Source organism: Balaenoptera musculus, chromosome 10 (assembly GCF_009873245.2).
Source record: "Balaenoptera musculus isolate JJ_BM4_2016_0621 chromosome 10, mBalMus1.pri.v3, whole genome shotgun sequence".
Lineage (NCBI taxonomy): Eukaryota > Metazoa > Chordata > Mammalia > Artiodactyla > Balaenopteridae > Balaenoptera > Balaenoptera musculus.
In genome coordinates, this window is record NC_045794.1 from 101,453,818 (window position 1) to 101,478,213 (window position 24,396).

General features: G+C 63.7%; 1 protein-coding gene across 12 annotated transcripts in view; it reads left to right on the top strand.

Moving 5' to 3' along the window:
* Positions 1-23,373, top strand: part of GRAMD4 (GRAM domain containing 4) — a 78,955-nt gene extending 55,582 nt beyond the window's left edge. For 8 of the 12 annotated variants that reach the window (XM_036865947.1, XM_036865950.1, XM_036865951.1 and 5 more), the window contains 16 exons: positions 2,133-2,253; positions 8,133-8,194; positions 10,301-10,433; positions 10,826-10,851; positions 11,434-11,525; positions 12,857-12,948; positions 14,004-14,076; positions 15,259-15,330; positions 15,714-15,757; positions 15,833-15,942; positions 16,671-16,825; positions 18,381-18,525; positions 19,278-19,371; positions 20,135-20,219; positions 21,068-21,136; positions 21,351-23,373. In XM_036865947.1, coding sequence (XP_036721842.1) covers positions 2,133-2,253; positions 8,133-8,194; positions 10,301-10,433; positions 10,826-10,851; positions 11,434-11,525; positions 12,857-12,948; positions 14,004-14,076; positions 15,259-15,330; positions 15,714-15,757; positions 15,833-15,942; positions 16,671-16,825; positions 18,381-18,525; positions 19,278-19,371; positions 20,135-20,219; positions 21,068-21,136; positions 21,351-21,455 — 1,478 coding nt within the window. In that variant the 3' untranslated portion in view covers positions 21,456-23,373. The remainder of the gene's footprint in view (positions 1-2,132; positions 2,254-8,132; positions 8,195-10,300; positions 10,434-10,825; positions 10,852-11,433; positions 11,526-12,856; positions 12,949-14,003; positions 14,077-15,258; positions 15,331-15,713; positions 15,758-15,832; positions 15,943-16,670; positions 16,826-18,380; positions 18,526-19,277; positions 19,372-20,134; positions 20,220-21,067; positions 21,137-21,350) is intronic. The other 4 variants (XM_036865948.1, XM_036865944.1, XR_005021508.1 and 1 more) reach the window with 3 other exon arrangements.
* The last annotated feature ends 1,023 nt before the right edge of the window (positions 23,374-24,396 follow it).

Sequence of the window (24,396 nt, forward strand, 5' to 3'; positions counted from 1 at the left end):
AAGGACGTGGCTGGGTTTGCTTCTTAGGAAGCGAGTGTGAACTTCTGGGAGTGCCAGTTCCTCAAACTCAGTTTGCTTAGTTCGAAGCCTTTGAGCTTTGGTCGTGGCACGTAAAAACCAAATGGAATAGTGTGTGTTTGCGTGGGTTCTGCAGCGTGAGTCACAGTGCTGGTGTCCCTCGAGGAGAGCAGGATGGCTGGCCAGGGCAGCGTGCGGACGCCCACACCCAGGAGAGGCCGCAGCTGGCCTGTCAGCACAGCGTCCTGGCCAAGAGCCTGGGCTCGGGAGCCAGACCGCCTGAGTTCATGCCCTGTTATGGACTGAACGTTTGCACCCCCCAAAGTGCACGTGCTGAAGCCCTCACCTCCACGTGGTGGTGGTGAGAGGTGGGCCCTTGGGAGGCGATTAGGGTTAGCTGAGGTCACGATGGTGGGGCCCTGTGATGGAATTAGTGCCCTTATAAGAAGAGGAAGAGATGCCAGAGCTGGCTCTCTGCCTTTGAGGACACAGTGAGAAGGCTGCCGTCTGCAGGCCCCGAAGAGAGTCCTCGCCAGGAGCCGAATCTGCCGGCACCCTGACCTTGGACGTCCAGCCTCCAGGGCTGTGAGAGATAAATGTCTGTTGTTTAGACCACCTGGTCTGTGGTATCTTGTTATAGCCGCCTGAGCACACTAAGACACGCCCACCTCCACTGTACAGTCTCCAGAAAGGGAGGCCTCATCTGTGCGTAGAAGTCTGGCCGGTGGTCACCCCTGGGGACGGGGCAGGACAGGATGCAGGGTGGAGGGAGTGGCAGGGGCTGCTGTGGGGCCTGAAGCGCGCAGTCTCTGGATCTGGGTGTCGTCGTGCGGTGTCCGGTCGTGCAGAAATGCAGAGTGACGTCCACTTAGGGCGTGTGCAGCCACATGTGTACGAGGTTCCTGTCACCTCTGTAACAGATTTCCACAAACTGGGGGCTTAAAGTAGCCTCCTTATTCTCTTACAGTTCAGAGGCCAGAAGTCTGAAATGAGTGTCACAGAGCTCAAGTCAAGGTGCGGGCAGAGCCGTCTTCCTTCTGGAGGCTCCAGGGGAGACTCTGTGTCCTTGACTCTTCCAGCTCGTAGACGCTGCCCGTGCCCCTGGCTCTTCACAGTCAGCGGGACAGCACCTTCCTGTCTCCTCTCTCTGACCCCTGACCCTCCTGCCTCCTCCTGAGTTTCCATCATTGTGATGACATTGGTCCCATGCACGTAATCCAGGATACACACCCATCTCAAGATCCTTATCACTTCTGCAGGGTCCCTTTGTCCTTGTAAGGTGCTTAGTCACAGCTTCCAAGGTTAGGATGGTCCATCCTTGGGGCCATTCCTCAGCCCACCCCACACTCCCAATTAGAACAGCAGCTACCTGGCACTGACTTCCATCACACCTGGAATAAATGTCGGGTCCTCATTCTGGCTTCCCGGGCTCTGACGCCCCGCCCGCATCTCATCTGTGACCCTTCCCCCCAGCCCACGGCTCCTCCTGCCTTCACCTCACCAAGGCTGCTCCCTCTGACCATCCCATGCTCCCCCCCCACCCCTACCCTGCCAGTCCGCGACCTTCTGTTCATCCAGGTTCTGACTCAGACACACCTTGGTGCGGCTTCTCTCAAGCACCCGCTCACCCTCCCACTGTACCCCTCGTCGTCCCGCCGCACCCCTCATCCTCCCGCCGCACGGTTCTCAGGTGGTCAGCAGCCAGGTGGCGGAGCTCTCTGCCCCTCACGTGGGCTTTGCTCTGCGGCCGAGACCTCCCAGAACTGCACCTGCTGCATGTGTGTCTGTGGGGTGACCAAGTGCCGCCAGCGTCCCTTCCTCGGGGTGTCCTGCCCCTGTGGAGGTGGTTTGGTGAAATGCCTTTTGTGTGTCTATCTTGAATGGGTTTTATTTAGTAAAGACACCCTCACCCTTGCTTCGCCTCAGATCTTGCCCTGACTGTATAAGAGGAGCCCCAGTTGATAGACTCCCGCAGGTGTGCCCCCCAGGAAGGAGCAAGAGAGCTGCTGTTGCCAGTTGTCTCAGTGCTTTGCAGACCAGCCCTCTCTCGGCACCTCTGCATGGGGGCCAGAATGGACCACACGACACTCACCTGGGCTTCTCTCCCTTCACAGAGGAGGAGCTCCGGAAGCTGCGAGAGGAAACCAACTCGGAGATGCTGCGGCAGGAGCTGGACCGGGAGCGGCAGCGGCGGATGGAGCTGGAGCAGAAGGTCCAGGAAGTGCTGAAGGCCAGGTGAGGAGGGGGAGGGGCCAGGTGAGGGGGGGAGGGCCAGGTGAGGAGGGGGAGGGGCCAGGTGAGGGGGGGAGGGCCAGGTGAGGAGGGGGGAGGGCCAGGTGAGGAGCCCAAGGCCAGGTGAGGAGCCCAAGGCCAGGTGAGGAGGGGGGAAGGGCCAGGTGAGGAGCCCAAGGCCAGGTGAGGAGGGGGAAGGGCCAGGTGAGGAGCCCAAGGCCAGGTGAGGAGCAGGGGAGGGCCAGGTGAGGAGGGGGTGAAGGGCCAGGTGAGGAGTCCAAGGCCAGGTGAGGAGTCCAAGGCCAGGTGGGGAGGAGGGGAGGGCCAGGTGAGGAGGGGGTAAGGGCCAGGTAAGGAGCACAAGGCCAGCTGAGGAGGAGGGGAAGGCCAGGTGAGGAGCCCAAGGCCAGGTGAGGTGGGGGGAAGGACCAGGTGAGGAGTCCAAGGCCAGGTGAGGAGCCCAAGGCCAGGTGGGAGGAGGGGAGGGCCAGGTAACACTGTCGCCCAGGTAGCGTTGCCCTCTCGGTGGGTAGCGGTCCCCTGAGCCAAGACCCTGCTCAAACCCTGAGGTGGCCGGTCCCCGTGAGCGGCCTCCGCCGCCCTCCCAGCCCCTGCCGGACCCAGGGCATCAGGAGGGTACACGGGTGAGTGGTGACGGTGGGCCTGGCCCCGACTTTCTGGGCTGAGTCCTGCCTGTGCCCGCGGCGAGCTGCGATCCTGGGAAAGTGGCTGCCTTCCTGTGCCTCGGGGCTTGGGGGGGGTGTGCGTGTAGGTGCTCCTGCTGCACGCTGGAGGGGGAACGGGCGGAGTCTCAGCTGAGCCCTGGGAGGTCTGGCCAGGCAGGGCTGAAGAGGGACGCGGAGCCCCCAGAACCACCTGACATCCCCCCAGGACCCTGAGACCCTGCCCAGCCTGCCTGTGTGCTCGCACGCTCACTCCCCACACCCTGCCCCAGTGCCCACTCGGACACACCCCGCCCCGAGCCCCTGACAGCACCCTCGGGCGGGGTCAGCCTGCCATGGCCAGTCACCTCCTCCCAGCAGGGTCCCTCCATCCTGGGGCGGCGGTGTGGACTCCCACCTCTGCCCACGCGAGCTCGGCCCCTGCCTCATGGTGCCACCAGCAAGAAGCGGGTCATTCCAGAGGGATATTTGCAAGTCCTAGGAGCTGTGTTCTTCCCGTCCTGATAAAACCCCCCAGGGCTCCCTGTCCCTGTGTACAGCGTCCAGGCCGGCGGCCTGGCGGACGAGGCCTGGGAGCTGAGGCCGCCAAAGTCTCCACCCCTCCCCCTCACCAGCCTGGCCTCTGGTCCCGCACCCCTTTGTCCAGGCCCCCCTGGCCTGAGTGCACAGCCCCCTCCAGCTTGGGACACCCCAGTCAGAGCTGGCTTTTCCGTGGGGTGGCCTGGCGTCGTTGTCGTTTCTGAGTGTCGTCACTACGGTGGGGCTCTGAGGAGACCCCCGCTCCAGGTACCGCGCCGCGCGGGCTTCAGCTGCTGGAAAGGCCGAACCTCCTGTGCTTCGTGCTGGCCTCCTCTGGGTCTCAGCAGCTGGTTCTCAGCCCCAGGGAACAGGTGGCACTTGGTTCCCTGGGGGAGAAGGTCCTTTAGTTTCCTGCTCTGCTGGGTGTTAGGACAGCTCCGTGGGCTTTCTGGTGCCCCTGAACGAAGGCCACCTGCCTGTCCCACAGGTCAGCATGGCCCATTCTGCAGTTCTCTGGGGCTCCCCGCGGGGGCCCCCGTGTTGGGGGAGGGTGTCACTTGCTTTGCCGGGCTACAAGGCCGGCACCCCTCCCTGGACCGGAAATCGGACCACGGCTTCAAGCAGTACTTTCCCTGATGTTAAACCTTATGTGAAAATCTGTAGACGTTCAAAGATTCAATTACATTTAATAACGCAAAGAGGTGCAGGCAGCGACCTGACCTGGGACGACTCTGGGAGATCCAGGTGCTTGGCTGGGTGTGGGGTGTATTGTCAGCCCGCTGGCCGGCCGGGCCTGGCCTCTCATGGCATGTCACAGTGCTGTCACCTGCACTGACGCGCTTCTGTCTGATGCAGTTTGTGTTTATGTGTGGCTTTACCGGAGGCCCCGCTTGCCCTGGTGGCATCGGGCGGCGCTCAGCCTGAGAGGACCCCGTGTGCCAGCTCCCTTTGCAGGGTCCACGTCTTCTGTCTTCCACCCTCCCGCCACCCCCAGCCCGCTCCGGGGGTTTAATCCTCGTCCTTTCACCAAAGCCCCTTGGGTGCCTGGCCCCTGATAGGTTCTGAGGCTGCAGACAGATCTGTTTCTCACGGGTCTGCTTGGGGACCAACTGGGGATTACAGGAAAGGAACATCCAGGCCCGGACTGAGGAAGAAGAAGCTGAGGGTCCTGGGGAGCATGTTGTTTAGGGGGGGCTTAGGGTTTAGGAACCTTCTGGAAGCTGAGACCTGAGGGAGGAGAGGAACAGGGAGAAGCAGGTTCCAGGCAAGGGACCTCCTCTTTCCTTCTTATCCTGGTGCCCATCTGGGGTCGCTGTGGGCCGTCCAGGGTGGGCAACTGTGTGGAGGGCCACCTTCACACCTGGGCATGCACACACACACACACTCGATCTGCAGGATTAAAACATGGTCGTTTATACAAACCTCTTTTGCTTTTTAAGAAAATTCCTGGGAAATCGCCTTGGTTTAAGCTTACTCCAGGTGAAGGCACGTCCAGTTATCGGTCCGAGAGCAACATGGAGAAACTGCCTTTGACCTCCACTGGCCTCTGGTCAGGCCCTGCCCGGGCCCCACCCTTGGGTTTGCTCTCAGCGGCACCTCCCACGGCTCCTCCGCCCTCCCGGCTGCGTTGAGGGGGCCGGAGGGTGCGTGTCATTGTCCTGTGCTGCACCGCCCACGGCGTTGGTTGGGGCTTTGGCCAGGGCACCCTGTGTGGGAACTACACAGACCCTGGTGACTGCCTCCCGTACCCAGCCCGGCCCTGACATGTGGCCCTGGCACCCCCCGCCCGTGGGCTTCAGCATCTGTCCTGCGGCCTCGGGTTGTTGCCGGCGGGATAATTAGATTCTAGAAAAGCCCTCCAGGCGCACTCCACTCCAGACTTGTTCCGCTGATCGTCAAACGTCCGCGGAGGTTGTTCCAAAACATTTGGAAGAATCCACAGTTATTAGGAGTACAGAGGCCCTTTTTTCTGATGAAGTGAAGTCCCAGGGGGGCATTCGTGTTGCTCTGAGGCCACCGCTCACTCCCCACCTACCCGGAGCTGTGGGTGGACCCGGCTGGGAGGCCCTGATACGCTGTTTGCCCTGTGCCTTCCTCTTAATGTTCAGAACGTCATTGCTGTGCGCTGTGTTGTCAGTCTGTTTCCCACGTCCCATGCACGTTACAGGCGCTCACGATGTTCCATATGTGGTGTGACGGGAAGAAGGTAAAATTCCCCGCCACCTGGAACACCTGCGCCCGTGTTGCCAGCCGTCTTTCCCTGCAGGCAGCTAGCAGCCCATTTATACCTAAATACCTGTCCGATTCTAGCGGTGATTATGTTGGAAAGATCACACAGCCAGTGGCTGTGCAGTATCAGTATCATCAGATGCAAGCCAAATGGTACCAAGCACGGCACCCCCGACAGCCCCGCCGGCCACTCAGACCCCAGGCCCACCTGTGGCTGAGCGGTGCGGTGTCCTTCAGGCCCACAAGTCCTCAGTGGCACACCTGGGCCCGGGCTCTGCTGGGAGCCCATTTGTTAGTGCTTCCTGTGTGAGCTGCCTCTTCAGGACCCCCGGCCGGTTCAGGGAATGTCCTGGTCCGGAGGCCTGGACACCTGCCCAGGAACAGAGGGAACCCAGTCTGGGGTCTCCTGCGTGCCCCAGCTCCCCTCCTGTTCCCAGTAAATCCCCGTTTGTCAGTAGCTCTGAGCACGGATGGCCGTTGGGGCAGCCTGGCCACAGGGAGGGGTGGGCGTGGAGGCCTAGCCCCCTCCTCTTCCACCGTGGCTCCCTTCTCTGGGACCCCCCCTCTGTCTCATGGTTCCCTGTCCACGGCTTCACGAGGCTGCAGGCTCGCCCCCTGCTCACCCTGCCCTTCTCGGATCCAGCTTGTCCTCCGTGCTTCCCGCTCCAGCACGGCGTGGCCGTGATGGGCTGCAGTTACGGGTTATAAACCCGCAGAGCGGGTCGGTTCACGGAGATGCTGGAGGGGGGGTGTTACCGGTCTAAGCTCCTACCGCGCACCGCACGACGGGCCAATATCGAGAGGCGAGTTGTTGGGACAGGGAGTAACGACTTTATTCGGAAATCCAGCAGACCAAGAGGATGGTGGGCTCGTGCCCGAAAGAGCCAGCTTGCCTGAGTTAGAATTCAGGCTCCTTTTATACGAAAAGGGGAGGGAGAGTAAAGCCAAACATTTCCTGGTTCCCATCAGCCCCCAGAGGGGATGTGTTTATTTCTTCCTGCCTGCGGTCATTCACAGGTGGGCCTGGGCAGGAGGTTTCCTGTGAGCTAAACAAAGGTATTTTAGCTTAACGCTCATTACCTGGGAGGCAGGGTTCCCAGAGATGGGCCACTATGTATAATTTAAGCTTATAGGCAACATCTCTTTAGTGATGAACTTGTGATAGGATACAAAGGTTCTTCCCCATTACAAGATCACGTTGTGTGAACAGAGCAGGATGCCGAGGGGGCGCGCCTGCCGAGGGTCTCCCAGCCCCACTGTCTCTGTCCTGGCAGAGCCCCCCGTGCCCCCCCAGTCCTGCCGAGGTTTGCCTGGGGTGCCACTTTTCCCACATCCTGGGATCTCTGCTGCACTGGGAACCACGGCAGCAGTGTGGAGTGTTGGTAGCCCAGGCCAGTGCAGGGTGAGGAGGGCAGGTGGGCTGGCCAGTCAGGGACAGGGCACTGCCCAAGGGAAGGGGGTCCGGCCAGCGGCTGGGGGCCAGTCCGTCAGGGCCTGTGGCTGAAAGTCAGGTCTGTGGTCAGGATCCGGCGGGCGGCCAGGAACTCCGGGACGGCTCTGAGGTCGGGTGACTGCTGTGGTCAGGTGCTGCGAGGCCGCAGGGGCAGTGAGCCGGGTAGGTGGCCGGCACGGACCAAGCCGGGACCTGTGCACAGCTTGCCGGGCAGGGGCTCACCCAGCCTGTGGTCTTGCATGGTGCTTGCTAAATATGTGTGTCGCTGAGTACCTTTTCATTAGCAGGCCAAGTAACTGGTATAAGAGCTGTTTATTCTGAGCTTAACATTAAATAAAGAAGCAAATGAGTCAAAATTAATAGGAAAGAAAAGAGTTGTATGTTTGAGACAGTGTTTGGTCATCAAAAAACAAGAAGTGTAGGACTTCCCTGGTGGTGCAGTGGTAAAGAATCCTCCTGCCAATGCAGGGGACGCGGGTTCGAGCCCTGGTCCCAGAAGATCCCACAAGCCGCGGAGCAACTAAGTCCGTGCGCCACAACTACTGAGCCTGTGCTCTAGAGCCCGCGAGTCGCAACTACTGAGCCCGCAACTACTGCCACAACTACTGAAGCCCCCGCGCCTAGAGCCCGTGCTCTGCAACAAGAGAAGCCACCACAATGAGAAGCCCGGGCACCACAACGAAGAGTAGCCTCCGCTCCCCGAAACTAGAGAAAGCCCGCACACAGCAACGAAGACCCAGCGCAGCCAAAAATAACTAACTAAATAAAGTGTGCCCGTGAGGAATGCAGCTCTGGGCTTGCCCTACTGCCCTCACCTGGCGTCTGAGCTGAGCAGCCAGGACCCCAGAGGGAGCCCCGAGGGTGGGAACAGGCACTCTGGTGTTGGGCGTGGCTTCCGTGGGCGTGGCTCCCATGAGCACGGGAACTTTGCAAAGCCCGGACTCATCGTGCTGTGTTTTGAACTAACAGAAATCTTGCTTCTTCTCCCCCTCTTTAAGAGCCGAGGACCCGCCAGCTCAGCAGCCTCCGAAAGGGCAGGCCCAGGTCAATAATGGAGCAGGTAGGCCTAGGGGATGGAGATGGGGTGGGGGGGGTTGTTTCTGTTCCCCGGGGCACTTGCTCACTTCCGGGGACCCCCTCCTGTTGGAACTGGGGTAGTGTCTCTGATTACCGGTTGGTGAGTCTGCGTAGCAGATGCAAGGCATTCGATCAAAACATGACTTTATTTTCTCCTAAAAATACAACGCGACATCTCTCCCAGCCCTTCCCCAAAGAGGAATCATGTCGTGGTCACACTGGCTGCTTGGCCCCTGGCCTGGCGACCTGCTTCCAGAGGCCAGCTGTCCTGACAAGGGGGTGAGTGGGGAGGTGGGGTCAGCTGCGGGCATTGTACCCAGAGCCCCCCAGGTCAGGACGCAGAGCTCCTTTCAGTGCCTTCTCTTCCCACCCTGAGCTCGAGTTCCTTACCTCCCTCCGCACTTGGCACTTTCTGAAATTGTCCTTCAGAGGATGGCATGGGGGGAAACTGGGCTTCTTGAGGGGCCGGATTTGTGGTGGACCCAGGTCCCTCGCAGGCTGACCGTTGACGCTAAGCCCCTGCCTGTGCTGGGGGCTCAGAGAGCCACACCAGGAGGGCCTTCGGTTAAGCCCTGCCCAGTGTAAAGGTGAGGAGACCGAGGCCCGGGAGGGAAGGCCTCTCAGGCTTACGCTCCAGGTGGAGGCTGAGCTCAGACCAGAGCCGGGTCCTGACGCCCTACCTGCCGTCCAGAGAGGGAGACGCCTCTTTCCCAGGGCCCCGGTGCTGGACCCGCCGACAGGCCGGCTGAGTGCGGCATTGGCTGCTGTGTTCACTGGGTCATGGTCCCCTTGGGTTCTCAGGGTTCATGACCAGTGGCCCAGGTTCTGAGCCAGGTACAGCACTAGAGACCCCCCTGCCCCGCCAAGACCCCTGCTGTGTGTGGCAATTGATGAGCCTCCTGCACTCGTGGGAAGCGTCAGAGGAGAGTCCTTCCACCCCGTACCCACACCGAGGGCCGCCGTGTCGTGCTCTGTGTGGGAGGTGGGGAGTGTGGGTAGGGAGGGAAGGACCCCACCAAGTGCAGCCCCGAGGACGTAGGTGGTGGGGACGGGTTCTCTGCGTGGTGCTGGGACAGAGTGGGGCTCGGGAGCGCCGTGAGGCCTGTCCACTCGGGCAGCCCGCCTGACCTAGACCCGGGGTCGGTGAACTACAGCTCCCCATCTGCCTTTACGTTGAAAAAAATCTTCTTACACTTTTAAATGGTTGAAAAAAAATCAAAAGGATTTGACACGTGAACGTTACATAAATTTCAACTTTTGGCGGCGTCAGTGTGGTTTCCTGGGGACGCAGCCACGCCCGTCCCATTACTCACTGTCCGCAGCTGCTGTCCAAGCGGTTATAGGGCTGAGCCTGCCTAGACTCTCTCCCTAAAGACCCTGTCGTGCTCCAGGTGGGCTGCGAGAACCCCGGGCCCTTGCCGCCCCTCCTCTGGGCATTTCTGAGCCTCGCGGGCTCTGTGTGCACCACCCTCCATCCCCCGGCCTCCGTCCCTTCGAGCTGGCAGCACACGCCCACCTGCGTGCACTCCATCCCCCTCTAACTGTGGTGGGACGGCGCCCCCTGCAGGCGACTCCACGACCTGCTCTCCGACGGGACGGACTTGTTCCGCGGGATTCGGGCTGGTTTTCTTGAGTCTGATGTGGGTGACTTCACTGGGGCCCCCAGCGGACCACAGCCCCTGACGCACGCCCACTGGCTGTTCCCCAGGGTCCGGGTGTCCCTGGGAGTGAGCCCACCTGGCCACTTCCCAGACCAACCAGTGTGCCCGGCGACGGGGGGTGGTCAACGCAGCGCCAGTGGTGGGCTGAGAGCCTGCCTGGACGGCACCTGCGCTGGGGACAGCCTCCAACAAGCCGGGGGTCGGTGTGAGGAACACGGGGACCCCCGGGGTCTGCGTTGGTTGGTTTGCACCTCGTGGTGAAGTGGGTCAGGCTCTGTTCTCAGGGCACCCGGCCCCTGACGGTTCTGGCGTGGACGTGCCCTCGCCGGCCCGGCCGGGAGCCCCACCCGCCAGTGCTCCTGCCTCTGCCGCTCTGTAAGGCCCCTCTCGGCCTGCTGCCCTCACCCGGACCCACCCCCGTCCTGCAGACCGACGGAGCCAGGGGCTGTGCCCCCGTGTCCAGAAGTGGTTCTATGAGAAATTCGGGGAGTACGTGGAGGACTTCCGGTTCCAGCCCGAGGAGAGCACGGTGGAGACGGAGGAGCCCCTCAGCGCCCGGAGGTGGGGCCCTGGTGGAGGTCGGGGTGGAGGGATGGAGCGGGACGGCCCCCGGGGCTCCCTGGACCCGGCTTTGCGGCCGTCCGGCAGGACAGGCCTCCTCGGGGCGGCAAGCAAAGCCGGGGAGCTTTTGCGGGGGGGGCGGCCTCACGGCCGTGCCCCCCAGTCAGTGGTCGTACTGGTGCTTTGCGACAGACGCCACGCGGGGACGGTGGCAACCCCAAGAGTGCCCGCGGGCCGGGCTCTCAGACTCGGGTGGGGGCAGCGTGGGCGGGAGACGAGGAAGCCGCCCCTCGTGGGTCACCCGTGCTCCCCGAGGGCCCGCAGGGAGCTGCGGCGTCAGGACGCAGCTGCAGCCGAGTGGGTGCTGGCGCTCATCTCTTCCCCCCTCTTAGGTTGACCGAGAACATGAGGAGGCTCAGTAAGTACCCGGCGTGGACTTAGTAAGTACCCGCTCGTCTCTGGCTGTGTGAGCCGCTGGGGCCAGGGCCGCCCGGGGGGTGACTGCGGTCTTGCACTCAACTGGACTTGCTTCCGGAAGCACGTTTTTCAGGATTTCCCAGCCCAGCCTTCTTCCTAACGCTGTGGGAAGTATGTCCCAGGCCCACCCCATCTGTCTGTCCGCCCCTGGCCCATGGCCAGAAGCCGAGTTTCCCTCCAGGCCTGGGAGCCCCTGCGAAACGTGGTGCTTCTCCAGATACTTGTCAGGGCCTGGGGTCTGTGAACTAAACCCCCGTTCCCCGCCTGCGGGCACGGGCCGGGGCAGACAGGCAGACAGACGTCTCCCCGTGGGGACGGAGGACGGGCCGCAGCCCGGGAGTGGCCGCAGGAGCGCTGGCCTGGGGTCAGGCGCGCTGGGCGCCCGCGACGGTTGGGGTTTGCTTTGCTCCTTTTGGTTCCCTCCCCCACCCCGCACCGCCAGCTGGTGCAGCAGCCGGACCGCCAGGTGTGTCCGAGGGCCGGGCTGGCGCTGGCCTGACCGCGTGGTCCGTTCTGTCCCCAGAGCGCGGTGCCAAGCCCGTCACCAGCTTTGTGAAGAACCTCTCTGCCTTATCCGACTGGTACTCCGTCTACACGTCTGCCATCGCCTTCACCGTGAGTGCTCCCCGCGGGTGGCTGGTGGGCTGTGCACCCTCCTTGAGGTTTCCTGAGGGACCCCCCCCCCCCATCCCTGCTGTGCGGGGCAGCTCCCGGCCTCGGTGTTTCCGTCTGTAAAGTGGGCTGCAGGGCAGCTGTAAGGACTGGATAAGGGTGTTGTGGGGTGCAGCCCGGGGCTGGCACTGGGGCTCCCCGCCTGCCCAGAATCCCCGCAGCAGTGTTCTCAGGAGAGGGCCTCATGCCAAGATTATGGCCGACTTCCTGGCCGACTTTCCCAAGTGGGTTGGGGAAGGGCCGGTGGGGCGGTCTGTCTGCTTGTGCAGAAACCAGCCGTCCCTCCCATCAGGCACCGGCGGCTGGGGGAGGCTCCTGGCGGGCGCACAGTGGCCTAGGGGCCAAGCAGGCCACCAGGCCTGGGGAAGGTAGGCGGTGCTGGGCCAGCATCACGGGGTGCTTTGGGGAAGACAGGCCCAGTCGCAGTCTGAATTGTCCTGCGGTGGCTGCTCCCAGCCCTGCCCGGGGAGGCCCTGCTGTCCAGTGGAAGGAGGGTGGAGGGGGAGAGCCGCAGCCCCCAAAGGCCCCATCTCTGCAGAGGCCCCCATAGGTGGCCTCCACCTGAGAGGGTCCCGAGGGCCGCCCTGAAGCCCCAGGGGCCCACCGTCCACCGGGGAGATGGGTGTTGTGCACATGCAGAGGACAGGCCGTGGTGGCCAGGGGCCAGCCCCCTCCACCCTGGAGCTCTCCTGCGGCCACCCTTCACAAGCACTCTGCTCCATGGGGCCTCGGCTGCTTTGGGTCCCAGGTCCCTAGTTCCGCCTGTGTGTTACGGCTGAGCTAGCCCTGCCCGCCGTTCAGACCACCTGCCAGGCCTCCTCCTGAACCCACTGCATGCGTCCCCTACACTCTCTGAGCGCCAGCGCTGTGCCCCGCACTCTGCCTGCCCTGTGGCGCGGGGTAGACGGTCAGCAGTGCTGGGTACGTGGATGCCTCCGGCTCTGGCAGGTGGGCCCGCAGCGGCGGTGGGCCAGGGCCTCTGTGGGGTCAGCCCTCCTCCTGTGATCCCGGGCCACGTCCAGGCTGCTCCTTCCGGGGCATAACCGCTCCCCGCCCACCCAGAGCAGTGTTTCCATCTCACCTCCTCCCTGAGCGGGTTTGTCTACGCTGCGTGCCCTGGTCCTCGGGCCTGCGGAGGACTGCTGGGGCCTGGTCTCCCTGCCTGCGAGCGCAGCCTGCCTGGCTTGGGGAGAGAGGGATCTGGTCTGTCCTGAACCACGCTGGCAGGTCGCCTAACCGTCTCCCTCCCGACCCGTTTCTCTCCAAACCCGCAGGTGTACATGAATGCCGTGTGGCATGGCTGGGCCATCCCCATGTTCTTATTTCTAGCAATTTTGAGGTTATCCCTCAATTACCTCATAGCCAGGTAGGTGCTCCGGTTTGTTGTGTGTTCGCGGCTGTGCTGTCTTCCTGCGTTACACGCACGGCAGGGCACGTGCCGAGCCGGCTCTGTGTCACGTGCTGGCGTCTTGGGAGGTTGTCCTCTGATAGTTCCCGAGCCCCCAGGAGGATGGTTTGCTGCGGCGGGCAGGGTGATTCCCAAACCCCAGCAGCTCTTTCCAGCAGGCTGCCAGTGGGTGCCGGCTTTGGGGTCACTCCGGCCCCTCCTCCGGTCGTGCTGCTTTTGGGCAGGAAAGTCCCCCCTCCACACACACCTCAGCAGTGACATCCCAATGGGTGGAGGGGGGTTGACGGAGCTGCAGCGGTTCTGTGCCCTGGGAGGTCCCCACTGGTCGGGGTGCAGGTGCCGAAGAGGCGCTGGGACTCAGCAACCCCAGAGCCCAGGGCCACGCGGTGTCTTCCCTGCGCTCTCTCCGAACACCCCCTTTCCATTTCGAGGCTGGGGGTGGGCAGCGCTATTGGAAGCCAGCACGCCGGGGTGGGAACCCCGCATCCCCGGGCCCTCCCGGGTCTGTGTGGACCTGAGGTCGCCCCCCAGAGTGAACCCCAGCTTCACGTTGGGCCTAAGAGGAGGCCCTGCCTTCTGTATTTTCACTGAGCCGTTCAAAAGTTCACTTTACACACTGTTTTTCTAGGTGCTTCTCTGCGGTTGCCTAAGTTGGTTCATTTGAAAATGTTTCTCATAGAAAACTTTTAAGCACTTATGAAAGGGTTCTCCGTGCCCAGACTAGACGTGGTTCACTAAAGTTGTTGCCATTGCCACTTCCTTATTTTGAGAGGCCCGTCACCTCTGGGTGCTTGTAAATGTGTGCCCACCCCCAGGAGGGCCCCCGGGGAGGGATCCGTGGGGGTGACCTGGGTCATCTCTCAGGAGCCTAGGAGGGGGCCCTGGTGGTCTCGGCAGATGGCCGGGTGTTTCTGAAGCTCCTGTCCCAGTGGCCAAAATTTCCGGGGGCGGCTCCTAGTTGGGAGCACAGGCCTGGTGACTTAACGTCACCCCTCTACGGCCACCGCCTGCAGACGATGCTGTCTCCTGTTTGCCAGGGGCTGGAGGATACAGTGGAGCATCGTGCCTGAAGTGTCCGAAGTGGTGGTGAGTCCTGGGAGGGGCTCCATCGCCGGGGGGGCCAGGCTGTACCCGCCAGTGCTGTGCGGGGGCCGCAGGTCCCCCGAGGCCTCCAGGTGCAGCTGTGTGGACGCCGGCGGGGAGCCCTGCCAGGCGAGGAGAGGTCGGGGAGGAGAAGGCCAGCCGCCCCTACGCGGAGCCCTGCGTGGCCGCACCCTGACCCCTCGCCAGCTGATGCCCGAGTGCCCTTCACGAGCCTGGGCTTGGCTGCGTGGGAAGCAGGTTGGCCTGGCCGGGCTTGGCTTGACCTGACTGACCCTCCTCAGCTGGGACGTGATGTGGAAGGGAAGTAGCGAGGGGGCCCCTGTAGCCGCTCACAGCCTCCCGTGGAGGGAGGTGAACGATGGACGGGCTGGACCAGTGGCCTGCCGCCCGATTTTGTAAACAAGGTTTTATTGGCCCCCGTCACAGTCACGCCTGTTCGTTTACGCTGTGGCTGCTTTGGGGCTGCAGCAGCCAAGCTGCTGTGACCAGCCATTGGGCCTGCAGAGGCACATGTGCTTATCACCTGGCCCTTTACAGAAAGTTTGCCCACCACTCTACGGGGGACTCTGGCCCGTGGGGCTGAACCACCGGGCACAGGCAGGAGGGAGGCCATGGTGCGTCCATGGGCTTCATCAGGTGTTTGAGCACCTACCATGTGCGTAGAGCACACAGTAGGGGTGCAGGATGTGGTGGTGTCTGCAGGGGCCCCTTTAGACAGGGGTCAGGGAGGGTGTCTCTGGGGAGGCAGGCCTGTGCCCTTTGGCCCTGGTACCTGGAGGTCTTAGGGAGTTTCTTGCTGAATGAACTCAGACAAGCAGGACAAAATCAGGCCCCCCTGCTGGGACCTCAGTTCCCCCGCCTGTAAAGTGCGGGGTGGGCGCGGGCTCTGTGGTCTCAGATGCACCTCTGAAGGTGATCTGTTTAAGCAGCCCTGCCCAGCTGGGGGGCTGCCTACCACCCTCTCAGGCACCAGACGGGTGTCAGCTAGCACAGCTGCCCGTGCTGCCCCCTCGGGCTGGGCCCCCCACGGATGCCCGTCCCTCTGACTGTGTCGGGGCAGCAGAGACCTGGTCCCCGGGCTGGGAGGCCTCCTTGCTGTTTTTGTCAGTAATTTCTCTGAACTGTTAAATTTCAGTGGAAATTCTCTTTCCCCTTTGACTGAAGGAGCCTCCAAAGGAAGACCTGACCGTGTCTGAGAAGTTCCAGCTCGTGCTGGACGTCGCCCAGAAAGCCCAGGTACCGCTGCTGGGCTCCAGGTGGGGGGGACCCCAGCTACCCAGCCCTCCAGGCCTGGCTTGTCTGGGAGCTGACACCCGAGACAACCCGGTTGGTGGGGAGGGCCCTCTTGGCTTGGTCTGATGCTGGCGCCCCGGCTGGTGGAGGCCCTCCTGACCAGTGCCAGGCGAGCTCCCGGGAGGGTGCGGGCCTGGGTCCCTCGTCTCGAGCGGTGCCTCAACCCGTGATTCGGACCGGACCATCACCCGGTCCTCGGCCTGGGAGCGGCTGGGCAGGACCACGGGCTCCGTGGCGCCGGCCGTGGTCTCCCGGGCGCTGGGCGTCTACAGCATTGCCCTGTGGCCCCGGGGATCTGTCGTGACCGCAGCTACTTCTTCACACAGAACCTCTTTGGCAAGATGGCCGACATCCTGGAAAAGATCAAGAAGTAAGTCGTCAGCCCCCGGCCGGCCGCGTCGAGGCTGCGCCCGCCACCTGGCTGAACCTCCCCTCTCCCTTCCAGCCTGTTCATGTGGGTGCAGCCTGAGATCACACAGAAGCTGTACATCGCGCTGTGGGCCGCCTTCCTCGCCTCCTGCTTCTTCCCCTACCGCCTGGTGGGGCTGGCCCTGGGTAAGGAGCCTGCCGGACGGTCAGCACGCCGCGCCGTCTCATCGGCACCGTCCACGGTGCGTGGGTGGGGGGCGGGCAGGGGGCGCCCGGCCTGAGCTGGAGTGTTGGGTGTGGCGGTCACACAGTTCGGGGGCCTCATGGTCTGGGCACTGTCCCCACCTGCCCTTTGGCCCCCAACGTGCAGGTGGGTCCTCGGTCTCTCGCCCCCTCCCCGCCCCCCTCGCCAGGAAAACCGGGGCAGGCAAATGAGGCCGTGGGGGGAAGGACAAACGCCAACGGAAGTGCAGCGTGCTCCGGGCTGTCTGTCTCGTTTCTCTGGGGACCTGGGCCAACGCAGGTGCCCTGACCGGGGTGTGGGAGCCCCTGGCCATCACTGCCGGCTCACCTAGTCAGGGGTGGGCAGGCTGGGGACGGGTCCCCTGAAGTGCTGCTCACGTCCCCTTTGGAGGATGGTGACTCGTGGTTTTGTTTGGTTGGTCGGTTTTAGGGACAGGTTAGTGTTTGGCCTGAGCCACCTCTGGGTTGAAGGCAACAACACACCCACAGAAGTGGCTTCCCTTTCAGCTGGGGTCACTTCCCTGCCCTGTGTAACCACCCCAGGACCATCGGCCCACACCTGGGTCCCGGGAGGCCCTCCACAGAGCGCCCCGCAGGGCAGGGACCGCCGTGCCGGCCACGTGGGCAGGGCCGCAGAGTCCTGGAGAAACGGGACCTCATTCTGCCCCTAGGACTCTACGCCGGAATCAAGCTTTTTGTCATCGATTTTATCTTCAAACGCTGCCCGAGGCTGAGAGCCAAGTATGACACTCCCTACATCATCTGGAAGAGCCTCCCTACGGACCCCCAGCTCAAGGAGCGCTCCAGCACCGCTGTGTCACGCAGGGTAGGCCCCGCGGCGGCCGGGAGATGCGCCGGCCACACGCCGCTGTCCCTCACTTCCGGCTTGCGGGGAGGCTGGTGTCTCTGATCCTCGGGGCCCTTGAAACAGACAACTTAAGACAGCTGCGGGGGTGGATTCGCTGTGACCGGCTCTGCTGTCCCGAAGGTCCAGGGCGGACCCCCTGGGGCTGGCCAGCCCTGGGCAGGGGACGGCTGCTGGGGGAGGCTGTGCAGCGCTTGGAGGCTGGTCAGGGGGCCCCTACCCACCTAGGCTGGCTGGGGAGTGGGCCCCGCCAGGTGCGGCCGGCCCCCAGGCCAAGGGCAGGAGGGTACAGGGTGTTGGCCGTGACTGCCGAGAGCCTGGGAGCCCTGGGAGTGACTGCTCTCTGGTTGGGTGCCAGATCCCTGCTGTTCCTGGCAAGGGGACAGCAAGGCCGAGATGGGCACATTTTGTGCTCACGGGCTGGGACTGGGTGGAAGGCCATGTGGGCATTAGGCACCCTGTCCAGAGCCAGGACGAGGAGGGCAAGCTGGCCTTGGTGCTCCTCCTGGGGTCTCAGACTAGTGGGGAGGTTCTGGGCTTGGTAGGACTCCCACGGAGGTGTAGGAGGGCTTCCTGGAGGAGGTGACGTTGGATTTCAGAGTCTCGTGTATGAGTGTCCTTTGAGGAAAGGGTGTCTGGGAACTGATGCTTTTGTCCGTGGAAGGGAAGCTCTGGGTCAAGTGTGGATCAGGCTTCCTGGGTTCTAGAACAACAAAGCTTGTTGGGGCCCCAGACTCGCAAGCCAGGTGTGCAGCCGGGCAGGCAGGAGCAGCCCGCACCTTGGGGAGCTGGTGGGTGGGCTCTGGTCACGCAGAAGGAGGTGGACCCAAGGGGTGAGGCCCAAGAGCGGGCAGCCTGGCTCCCTAAGTGTCGTAGACCCGAACGGCTGGGAGGTGGGCTTCCCGGGGTGGAGGGCGGCCCCACCAGGGCGTCCCGCGGCCGTGTGTCTGCGCGTGCTGCTTGCTCAGCTGGTGTTTACTGCCTCGCGTCACGTGGACCCACCTTTCCTTCCGTTGTGGTCGCACGTGTCTGTGGTCCCGTCCGGCCAGCTGTCGGGACACGACGGTGCGGTGTCTGTGTGGTACCCGCACCCCCACGCCGTGCCCTGATGCCGCGCGTTGCTGTGGCCTGACTCCGTTTGACTTGACAACCTTGCTCTCAGTGGCCGGTCCCGCGGCCGGTCCCGGTGTCCGCAGCGCGGGCGTGAGCGCCTGCCGGCACCGCACTGACCGCACGTGCTGGGTCGGGCTCGGAACAGCGTGACGTCACGGGGAGAGGGTCTGCCCGCCGCAGCCGGGCTGCTCTGCCTAGACCGGGGCTCGTGGGCGAGGAGGACGGGACCCCACGTCTGGGTGTGCCTGCCTCTCCGCTCGTCCACGCGTGGGGCGGGGCCTGGGCGGGGCGGGGGCGGGGCGAGGCTGCGTGCGTGCGTGCGTCCCGGCTCGGCCCCGCCCCCTCACGCCCGCCCAGCCCCCCGGCCGGCGGGGCTGACGGGGACGTCGTGTGCCTTCGGCAGCCGCAGACGGCCTCCTCGCGGAGCTATGTGACCAGCGCGCCCGCCGGCCTGAACAAGGACGAGGACGCCAGTCGCGTCCACGGCGCCAAGAAGAGCAATTTCCACGAAATCTTTAACTTGACAGAAAACGAGCGTCCGCTGGCGGGTACGTGTGTGCTGAGCCCGTGGCCAGGCGGGGTCGCCCGCCCCAGTGCTGGGGGGCCCGACGGGGGCCGGGCTTCCTGGGCGGGTGGGTCGGAGGGGCCGGGCGCGTCTGCAGTGGGTGGCTTGACAGCGGAAAGGCAGGCAGGCCGGCCGGCCGGCCCCGAAGCGGAGCCGCAGAGCGCGACTCGGCGTGGCCGCCAGCCTCGGCGCCACGCGTGCAGGGGCTTCCCGGTCCTGCTTTGGCCCACTCGTCCCTTGTTGTGGCCTCCTAGAAAGCTGGGTGGTGACAGGTGACTCGGGAGCCCAGGGCCCTGCTCGGCCTCCCCCGAAACACCTGCGCTGCCCGGCTCTCTGTGAGGCGGGTCGGGGGCTCTTCAACGATTTGGCGTCTGTCGTGTGTGATACCAACTGCAGAAAGAGAACTTTGGAGAATTTAAGTTTTGACCTTTTCCTGAGCCCTCTTTCTGCAGACCTAGACCGTGAACCTTGAGAGTCAGGGCCGTAGTTTGATTTATTTAAATTGTGCTTTTCCTTTAAAAAAAAACAACAAAATCCCCGCTCATTGACGCGAGGGGAAACATCTGCTTTCCAGAGGCTCTCAGAGGCCACTTTCCTCCCACTGTGGGTTTCACCTGATGGCGGAGAGTGAACGTCAGTACATCCTTGAAAAGCCAGTGCTGATGGTTCCAACATCAAGTGAGAGGGCGGGTATTTCCAGTAGGAAAGGTCACGGGCCGCTTTTGTCCCCGTCAGTGTGTGAGAGCGGCTGGCGGTGCTGCTTGATAAACAGAGACCGGAAGATGCCGACCGACTACATCAGGAACGGGGTCCTGTACGTGACGGAGAAGTGAGTGAGGCCGGCGGCGGGCGGGCGCGCCCTCCGGCTGGGGCCAGGATGAGACGGGGCTCCTCGCAGGCCCCGCGGTCCAGGGTGGCCTAGCCGTGGGGACCCCTAGCCCTGCCGAGAGCCCGACTCCTGCTGGCTCCCGGCCCCCGGGTGGGGAGGTGCTGCCTCAGAGCCGGACGCAGCCGGGGCCGCAGGCCGTCATTTCCCCAGGCCCCGGGATGGCCTGGTCTGGGTACCCAACGTCGTGCGGCGGGAACCGTGCGGTTCCCCCAGCGAGGGCCCTGGCCCCGGGGCGGCAGCAGGGCTCTCGTTACCCACCTTTTGGGGCGTAGCAGCCCAGCTACCGCCAGGGGTGGGAGGGGCGGAGCAGGTGCACGGTGGGGTCTGTTCTTAGCCCTGGGGACCCTCGGCCACCTCGCCCCCCACTCTCAGCCAAGGACCACCTGTTCGTCTCCGTCGCTGGAGGAACTGGCCGAGGAGACCCCGGCCGGGCCTCAGGGACACACAGGTCTCTTGTTGGACGTCCCGGGGATGCTCACGTCATGGGAACGTGGGTCGGGTTCAGTGCAGAGCAGTGGGTTTTAAACCTGAGAAGCTGTGAGACTCGGTAAAAATGAAATCGGTTGTAAGAGGCCGGCGCGTCGCGGCAGGTGAGGGGGTCCTGTGTCCGGGCTGTGCCTGCAGCCGCCGGGCACGGTGCCCTCTGGCTCACCTGCTGGGCTGTGCTCTGTCCTCCCTTGCCCCCCGCCGCCGCCCCCGGTAGTTACCTGTGCTTCGAAAGCTCCAAGTCCGGCTTCTCCAAGAGGAACAAAGTCATCAAGCTGGTGGACATCACGGACATTCAAAAGGTGGGTGCGGCGCCCTGCTCGCCCTCACCCCCCAGTCTCAGGAGCGGAGGAGCTGCGGGGTCACGAAGCTGGCGGTCGAGTTGGGAGTGGGGTGCGATTAGAACAAGACGAGGGGTGCCCTGGACGGTCGGGCAGGCGGCGTTTCTCCCCGCGGCAGGGCCCCGCTTCTAGGCGGTGTCTGTGCGGAGCCCTGCGGCCCGTCGGGGGATATCCACGCGCCGTGGGCTGGGCCCTCTCTTCTGCCTGGTGGGCCAGCGCCTGGCATCCTTGCACAGATGGGAGTGGGGGGGCAGTGAGCTGGGCCCCGGCAGCTGGGCGCCCGAGCCCGCTCTCACCACTGTGCCGTCTGCCCCTTGGCCCTGAGACGTTCCCCTGGGGTAGGCTGTCCTGGCTCCGGCATTTTCTAGCACTTTCCATCGTGTCATGTGGAGCAGGCACAGGTGTGTGCAGAGCCTGACACACACACCTGGCGGGGTGGCCAGGCCCACCCGTGCCCCCTTGGGCATCCTGGGTGGGCCCCAGGGGTCTGCTGGGCAGGTGTGTCAGGAGCACCCCTGTTGCTGTGGTGGGTCCCTCCCTCCCAGAGAGGTGTGTGGTCGGTGGGGTCGCAGGAGCAAGATCGGGCTGGGGGGCCTGTTCCCCCCACACAGTGCTCCTGGGAGACCCCGGCAAGGCTGGGCGGCAGTGTCAGCAGGACTGCTGTTTCATTCACACTGTCAGTCCTTGTTCTCTGCTGGCTGGGGAGGCCCAGGCCCATCTGGGGCTCTGTGGAGAGTGTCCTGGGGTGTGAGGAGGGTGGCCCCGTCTCCAGGGGGGCCCGTGGTGACAGGCACGCCGTTGGCTTTCAGTACAAGGTCCTCTCCGTCCTCCCGGGGTCGGGCATGGGGATTGCCGTGTCCACGCCATCAACACAGAAAGTAAGTGCCGGGCGGGGGCCGGGGGGGGGGGCCCGGGCGTGGCTCTGAGCGCAGGCTGGCCAGGCTTGCGGCCGGGCAGAGGGGCCTGGGAAGCCCCCTCCCTCCCTCCCGGGGCAGGAGGCTGCGGCCCAGCGCAGGTGCTGGCGGGGAGGGGCGGCTCCGTGTGGACCTGGCCGCCCGCGGACTCGCCGCTGGTGCTTCCTCTCCCCGCCAGCCGCTGGTGTTCGGCGCCATGGTGCACAGAGACGAGGCGTTCGAGACCATCTTCAGCCAGTACATGAAGATCACGGCGGCGGCGGCATCGGGCGGCGACAGCTAGGGTTGCCTCGCCGTGACATCGCTGGGAGTTTTTCTTTTTTTAATAATTCGGTAGTGCAGAAAAATTGGACATCCTTGTGATCTTTTGCAATAACCCCCCTGATCTGTGGTTTCTATTGTGTTGACCCTGCGTTTTACAGACTCCTTCGCACAGGGGTCGGGACTCTCGAGGGCGCGTCTTGTGGACGCGAGGCCACCGGGAAGGATGACACGCAGGACACACCGCCAGGCACAGCTGCGCCTTCTCTGTCCCCACCGGGCGGAGACCGGCGCGGCCGCACCCCGGCTCTCGGAGGCCAGTAGCTCTGCCACACCAAAGCCATACGAGGAGCATGCGGGGCCCTCCCCGGGGTGAAGGACACCGGCGACAGGCGACGTGGGGGCCCTTGGCCAGCGCCGTGAACGGGCCCGTCGTTCAGGGAGACCCCCGTGCACGTCCCGGGAGCGCGGTGCTGACCAGCTGGCCGGGGGCCCGAGATCAGCTCCTTAGGAGGATGCGGAGCGCCGTGCGGTGGAAAGGCCCAGGAGGACAGGCGCTTCGGGGTCGCCCCGGCCTCCAGGCTGCTGTGCCGGGGTGGGTGAGGGGGACTCCCGGGCCGGGGTAGGAGTGGACCAGAGCGCCTCAGGCCCGAGGGGCCCAGGCTGGCAGAGGGCCTGCTGTGCAGGGACGCTGGGGAGGTCAGCCGGCTTTGGGGAGTGACCGCGAGCAGAGCCCAGAGGTCGGGGTCCGCACCCCTGGTGCCTGCACACACGCGGCGGGGAGGGGGAGAGAGCCCTCGCCCTCGGGGAGGTCAGAGCGCGCGTCTCGCAGGCCCGGCCCTTCCCTGAAGCCGGCGTCCCATTGGGACTGACTGGCCGAAGGCCACGGGGACGGACACGCCCAGGGGCCGGCGGGGCCACCCCCACTCGGCACACTCCCGACACGGGCACCTCCGGTCCCTCAGCTCGTCCTGAGTCCTCTGGGTGTCACGGAGATCGTTGTTTTTTGAAGAAACAGAAGATTATATTTTTTACAGAGAGCAAGCTGTTTTTCTTATTTTTGTATCGTTTTTCAGACGTAATTTTTACCTTTGCTCCCCATTTGCTGGTTGGGCGGGCGATTCGGTGGCGGCACTCCTGTCACCCCTTGGTGGGGGACCCCGCGGAGTGTGCTCGGGAGCCACGCCCACCAGCCAGACAAGCACACGCCCCGGCCTGGTCGTGAGGTCCCGGGGCCCTGCGGTGGCTGCCCAGCTCCTGGTCTCCCTGGCGTCGGTGTCCTGTGACCTTTCAGAGATGAAGGCGGAGCCCGCCCGAGACCTGGGCTTTGCCCCACAGTCGGTGCAGGCGGACTGAGTCCTGGGGGGGGCTGTGGGTACACACCCAGTGGGACCCCCTCTGTGCCCGGGGCAAGGCAGGGTGGGCCCTGAACTGGCCCAGGGTGACTGCGGGGCGACACCCGTGGTTGCTGCTCAAGCCCCACTCCCCGGGGCTGCTGTGGGCTCAACATGCGTCTCTGTCGGCACCGTGGGACTCTGTCCCCCGCGCTGCAGGCGTGTCCCTGCGTGGAGTGGATTTGCCTCCTTCAGAGTGGCGTGGTTTGGCTTGAGTCCCTTCTGAGGAGCGAGGGAGATGAAAGCTGACCACGTGCGGGGCGGCTGTCCCCAGCTGCAGTGGCCCACGGCAGGTCCCCCTTTGGAAGCCCAGGGCCCCTGCCGGGAAGAGCGCGGGCCTGTGCGGGCTCCCTGTTGGGGAGAGGCTGGAGTTTTATTGAGTTGTGTAAATCTGGGCAGATGTTTAATTTCTGCGACTAATCACTGAACTAGAATGAATGTTAAATTTTTTATGTCTGGAGCTCGAGTCTATTTTGGATCTGTAAATACTCATTACCAGTGTAACTTTTGTTCAACAAAAGGATTGTACTGTATGAAGAACTGATGGAAAAAATGCCCCTGTAACATTTTTTTAAGAAAACCTTGTTTAAAGAAAAAGTCTTGTATAAATTATAAATTTTTATTTAAATAAACCTGTAATGCTTTGTGCTAAGGTCGGGGGGGCTCAGTTTTCCTGGCAGGGTCCCTGTGGCCACTAGCACTAGAGGGCAGTGGGGGTTTCAGCACCAAGGCCGAGGAGCGAGGTGGGCACCCAGGGAGTGGACGGCGGGCGGGGGAAGCTGTGGACACTGGGAGGCGGGAGGCAGGGGCCCAGCTTCCAGAAGGAAGCCAAGGAGGGGTGGTGGCCAGTGGGGGAGGAGCGTCCACGGGCTGGCACACGCCCCGGGGCGGAGGGAGCTCAGGGATGGGGCCGAAGCAGCACTTGCAGTTTGGGGTACAGGTCCTGGCCCCGCCCAGAGGCGCCTCCCCTCGGGGGCCGTGGGCATCCCTGGGACCAGCTGCTGCCCGCAGCCCTCCCCGAGGTCTGAGGCTGAGGGCCCTGGGCAGAGGGGTCCTTAGCAGTGCTCCTGGCTTAGCTGGTCCAGTTGCTGGCACTGAACACTGAGGGATGCAGGAAACTGCCTGGCTTCTGAGACCCCCGAGGTCGCACACTGACCTGTGGTGGGGACACCCAAGGGCCCCCAGCCCCCTGCACCCTGAGCCCCCGGGAGGCAGAGGCCTGCCCAGGTCCCTCAGGGAGTGGCCAGAGCTGGATGGAAACTAGGTCCAGTGGGCCAGCTCCGTGGTGAGGGGGGCGGCCTTGGATACCACATCCGTCCACCTATCCATCCATCCACTTCCGGCGCTGTCCTATGCGCTGGACACAGCAGTGACGGGACAGCGGTCCCTGGGGAACCTGGCAGACATCAGACACCCCCGGGAGTGCTGTCCCCTCGCCAGTGACTCTCCTGACGACACACCCAAGCTGTGATTTTGCAGCTAAAATAAACCTCCTGGTCCCCTACCTACGCTTGAAGTTCCCACTCAGCCTCTGCCCCTCTTTGTGGCGGGCCCTCTTCCGACAGTCCA